Source organism: Solanum dulcamara, chromosome 1 (genome assembly GCF_947179165.1).
Source record: "Solanum dulcamara chromosome 1, daSolDulc1.2, whole genome shotgun sequence".
In the NCBI taxonomy this organism is placed as follows: domain Eukaryota; kingdom Viridiplantae; phylum Streptophyta; class Magnoliopsida; order Solanales; family Solanaceae; genus Solanum; species Solanum dulcamara.
The window spans coordinates 65,815,998-65,821,775 of record NC_077237.1 but is presented as its reverse complement, the minus strand read 5'-3'; the positions used below and the strand labels follow the sequence as shown (position 1 = coordinate 65,821,775).

The window sequence follows — 5,778 nt, the reverse complement described above, 5'->3', positions numbered from 1 at the left end:
TTATCAAGGCAAATGAACTTAATTGGATAATCTGGAAATTGCGTCCTTAATCTTATTATTTGTGCCAACAATTTAGCAAACACTAGGTTGCGGGATGATAAGAGGCACATGAGACCATCTAGATGATGCATCTATTAGGACCATAAAATATCTAAACAATCCACTAGGTGGATGAATAGGTCCACATATATCTCCATGTATACGCTCTAAAATGCTAGGAGATTCGATGCCGACCTTCAAGATCGATGGTCTGGCAATTAATTTGCCTTGATAACAAGCACCACATGAAAATTCATCATTTGTAAGAATCTTCTAGTTCTTTAACGGATGTCCAGTTGAATTTTCAATAATTCGTCTCATCATTATTAATCCAGGATGACCTATTCGATCATGCCATAGCACAAATTTATTTAGATCAGTAAACTTCTAGTTTACGATTATATGTGCTTCAATTGCACTGATTTTTGCATAATATAGGCCAGAGGACAAAGTTGATAATTTTTCCAAAATATATTTATGGCCTGAGACACTCTTGGTTATACCAAGATATTCAATATTCATTTCATTTAATGTCTCAACATGATATCCATTTTTGCGGATATCTTTAAAACTTAACAAGTTTCTTGGGGATTTAGAAGAAAATAGTGCATCTTCTATAATAATTTTTGTCCCCTTAGGCAGAATTATAGTAGCTCTTCCGGAGCCTTCAATCATTTTTGAATTACCAGATATTGTAGTAACATTAGCTTTTCTTCTAAGTAAATTGGAAAAATATTTCTCGTCTTTAAAAATAGCATGAGTTATTCCACTATCAATTACACAAATATCCTCTTGATATATTATTGATCCAAACAAGATTTGAGGCATTTCCATATTTTTTTTAATAAAAAATAAAATAAGTATTAACACATGGTATATTACACAAATTTTATTTATTTACATTGACTAGAAAAATACAAATATCATATTTAATACAGATAAAAAGAAAAATATTTACATATTATTAGTCTTGTCAATATTCATATTTTCGTCTAAAAATTAAAGAAATCAGCTGCATCCAAATGCATGGGCTCAATATTATCTTTAGAGATAAAATTTGTCTTTGGATTATTTTCTGTCCTTTTCAAAGATGTCTGATATAGTTGAACCAAACGTTTTGATGACCGGCAAATCCGTGACCAGTGCCCCACACCTCCACATCTATGACATATTGTTTCTGAATTTTTTTTGGGTAAAGCTTCTGGCTTTTCACTCTTCCTTTTATATTGCTGATTATTTATCGATGCCAGCCGAGTATCATGATTAAAATTTCTTCTTTGACCACCACCATGACCACGACTGGGGCCGTGGCCTCTTTCTCGTTGGTTATAAATTGCCTGATTCACTTCAGGGAGTGGCAAAGAACCAACGGGCCGACTATCATGATTTTTCATTAATAGTTCATTGTGGCGTTCAGCAATCAGAAGGTGAAAAAGTAATTCAGAATATTTTTTAAATCCATATTTCCACCTGCGATATTGCTGCTGCAGGAGCATATTTGCGGGTGAAAATGTGGAGTATGTCTTTTCAAGTTTATGTTGCTCAGTGATCTCTTCTCCGCAGAAATATAACTAAGCTATAATTCTAAACAGAGCAAAATTATATTCAGTTATATTTTTGAAATCCATTAATCTCAGATTTAGCCAATCATGACAAGCTTGTGGAAGCATGACCAACTTCAGGTGGTCATAACTTTCTTTTAAATTTTTCCACAATTTAAGGGGGTCTTTTAATGTGAGATATTGTAATTTTAGCCCCTCGTCAAGATGGTGGCAGAGAAATATCATATTTTAGCACGGTCTTGATTGGATGTCGTATTGTCATCTTTAATGATGTCTGCGAGACCCATTAATTCTAAATGAATTTCGGCATCAAGTGTCCATGATGAGTAGCCTTTTCCAGAGATATATCAAGGGCAACAAATTCAAGTTTGAAAATATTTGTCATTTTATGAAAATAAATTTAAATAAAACTCTTACCACTTTTTGTTACCTTCTAAAAATAGCTGGAGTCTCGTGCTGATAACGTGTTGTAAAATAAGCAAAATAAAGCGGAGAGGATAAGAGAAAACAAAAGATAGCAAAAGTAGAGTTATTGCCGTGTAAATATTTTCTTCTTTATGTTTTTATTTTTGCATACATTTTGTTGTCAAAGTTGGCCTTTTATAGATAACAAAAATATGCAATATGCTAAATAAATATGGACAATTTGCCCAAGTGGTTTGTCCACTTATCTTCCAAATGGGTTATCCCGCATGGAAGAAGACATCCAATTTCTAACAATTATTCATATTTCAATTTATATCACTCTTTTTTTTTAGTTAGTATCATTCTTATTAAGTGAAGAGAGAAAAAACAGTAGTATAATATATAATATAAAAGAAATGGAGAGACTAATTTTTTCCCCCATAAATGAAGGGGCTCATTTTTATTACAATTTATATTCTTTAGTAACATGATTTGTTGGAGGAATAAATTCTGTTCAGTAAAGTAGTAGGCAACTAGAGATTTATTTTCCGATCACAATTCTTGTGATACCTTGCTCTGCACATTAAGAACAAGTTTAGAAGTTGGAAGGGAGTATGATGGAGGAAAAAGAAGTAGATTATTTACTCGTGCCTCTTGGGGTTGCGATTTTCCTATCATACCATGTCTGGCTTCTCACCATCATTTGTCGAAATCCAAGAAGAACTGTCATCGGAATCAATTCCGAGTCTCGCCGTCTCTGGGTCCTATCCATTATGACCGTTAGTCTTCATTCTCCACAACTATAATATTTATTTATTTTCTTTTCCTACTTGTCTTGATATGCTTTCTTTGCCTTCACAAAGCTGTGTGGATATGTTGTTGCCAAAAGGTTGACGTTTTCGACTTCACTTGCTCTTTAACCACAATTTAGCATTCTGAATTGACTTGTGACATTCTAATTCCACAACATTAATCACCCAGCTTCAAACTGTGCTCCAGTTGCCCTAGGGATTTCTCGGCTGTAAAAACAACTATACTCCAAGCTCACCATCTGGATTGATTCATTATCTCCATTAACATAGAAATGCTAAAAATGAGGAAATTGCAAGTCAAAAAGTGGGAAAGTCCTTCATATCCAAGTTTTAGTCTGCCAAGTAAAAAGATTCAGCAGAGAAAGATAATTATGGCACAATTTGATGTCGAAAGATTTGGCTCTGGTTCTTAGTTTCCTTTTTTGGGGGGGAGGGGGGAGGGGGTCGCCAAGTTCTTTAGATACAACAAATCATACCTGCATCTTATTTTGCTGTTTAACTCATAAGCAACACCTTTCTTAATAGGTTGTACCAAATACTAATGATCTGGTTTTAGTGGTTGACCCAGATTTTTCACTGAGAGGGTCCAAAATATAAAGAAGTAAATATATGAAGAAGCCAAAGGATTCAACATCTACTATAGATATATACCTAAAATTGCTTTTGACCTTGTAAATACAGTCTAATTTTTCAAAGATGAACCCCTCTGAGGTACCCTTGCTCTGCCCATGTCTGGTTTGCAACATAGAGACTTTTTAGAAACCAATTGCTTGAATGTTTTTCATCTTCAGAAGCCGGCATGATGTGTGTTATTGAGCAGTAGAACCCAAAGTAATCTGATGTCAACTCTTCTCGGGTGTGATAACTAATGTTTAACTTCGACAGTTTATAGGAATTCAAGCCCTGTATGTATCCCAATTACTTTTGGCTCTAAAATTTTAATTAGCCACCATATGTATTAATAAGTAGATAGATGAATTATCTTACCCATTCATAAAGATCCCCTCTAATCTTGTTCTGTTCTCTGCAAGGCGTGTTTTTGATTTATTGTTGGGCCTTATAGGCTTAAAACATCTGCAAATTGAGTATTATAGAAGTACGAATGTTAAGATGGATGTGCCATGTGACGACATACAAGATCAAATAAGATTATGAATGATCACATCTGGCATAAGGTGATTTGAGAAGGTACTAAATTAAATAATATTGGAAAGAGAAGAGTCTGAATTTAACAGAATCCATATAGAGTGTACATATGCCAACTGCAATTTTTGGATTGTAGCATTTTTGTTGATTGACTATATTCACTAATGACGATGTTACTCACAGAAATTTACTTGTCTGGATAGAGAAACAATAGTGAGGTAGGTTACTTGTCATCATGAAGATCTGCTAAATAGTCACTATGATAATGAGGCATGACATGTTTGTTTCTTTGATTGACTTCTGGAGTTCTGTAATGTGATTGCAGGAAGTTATCAAAATAACTTGGTTGTGGGATAAATTTGTGTATGTCAAATAAGTTTCTAAAGATAATTGATTATGATAATGAGTAATCTGGCTCATATGGAATGCTATTTAGGAGCAACTTGGTTGGAACATCGCATGGTTTTCTCTGCCAAAAGGAAGTATGGGAAGGAAGAGCGTCTAAAATGAAAAGAAAAACAAACCAACGTCTGGTTTGCAGAACTTATCAGACATGGATGTATTTTGTCAATTTATGACATTTTTTTCTTATAAGATCTCAATCATCTTAACGTTTTTCTTCATTTCCATTCTCGTTTCCTGCTTATGTGTTATACATTGAGAAGCATATTATTAGTGAGAACAATCAATAGCAATTGATAATCAGTTATGCATTTCAATTGACTTTGAGGTAACTGTATCCAGGATCCAATAAAGAATGGAGTTTTGGCAGTTCAAACTATACGGAACAACATTATGGCATCTACACTTTTGGCAACAACTGCAATTACGCTCAGCTCAATCATTAGTGTATTTGTGAGCGGCAAATCAAGCTATACGCACTCTGAGCTACTGTTTGGGAATAAAACATCTATGATGTCTTCTATAAAGTTTTTTACCATCTTGCTTTGCTTTCTAGTTGCATTTCTCTGCAATGTTCAATCTATCAGGTACTACGCCCATGTTAGCTTCTTAGCTACTGTCCCTACCTTCAAAGACAGATCTGATTCTATTGAGTATGTCGCAAGGAACTTGAACCGAGGGAGCATGTTTTGGTCACTTGGACTACGAGCATTTTATTTGTCATTTCCTCTCTTCCTTTGGATATTTGGTCCCATACCGATGTTTGTAGGTTGCTGTGTAATGTCAATCGTTCTATACTTCTTGGATACCACTACAAATTTTACCAGGGATCTCCACTACCAATCTATAAGAGAGAAAAGAAAGGAAACTGACGTGGAATGCGTAAATCATCCACTTTAGAAGTTGTTATGACATAAAAAGTTCACTGAGGGTGTATCCAGAGTCTAGCGTGTATTACTTGTGTGATTTATTTGGAAGATAGCTTGTTTCTTTGTGACTTAAGTTTCACCCTTTGGTTTCCATATAAAATGTATCTTCAAGAGATTTCCACTTCATATATATATATATAAATTTTTTCTTTCCCTTTATTTGAAGAAGGAATATTGTCCACAAGTATGTACATGATGGGAAATATTGTTGCTTGATTGACGCAAAAGCACTTGCCACAGAACTGTTGACAATCACTAATTTATTGCATGTTATCTCGGTTCGAAAAGTGTAATGACCCATTAAGTCATTTTGAGAATGAGTCCTCCCCCTTTCATATGAGACCCTTTCCGTAAAATTTTAATGGGTTATTTGGACTGTTCGATAACTTTGGTTAATTAGTTGAGGGATAATTTTAGGGAATTAATTTAATTGATGGGCTAAAGTGTTAATTTATTTAATACCCTATACCACTTTTCTTATAT

At 34.2% G+C, this 5,778-nt stretch overlaps 1 protein-coding gene across 1 annotated transcript; it reads left to right on the top strand.

The window, feature by feature from the left end:
- Window positions 1-2,399: 2,399 nt before the first annotated feature.
- On the top strand, window positions 2,400-5,408 carry LOC129892542 (uncharacterized). The gene is made up of 2 exons (XM_055968156.1): window positions 2,400-2,785; window positions 4,709-5,408. The coding sequence occupies exons 1-2, from the start codon at window positions 2,621-2,623 to the stop codon at window positions 5,264-5,266; spliced, it is 723 nt and encodes a 240-aa protein (XP_055824131.1). The 5' UTR covers window positions 2,400-2,620; the 3' UTR covers window positions 5,267-5,408.
- Window positions 5,409-5,778: the final 370 nt, after the last annotated feature.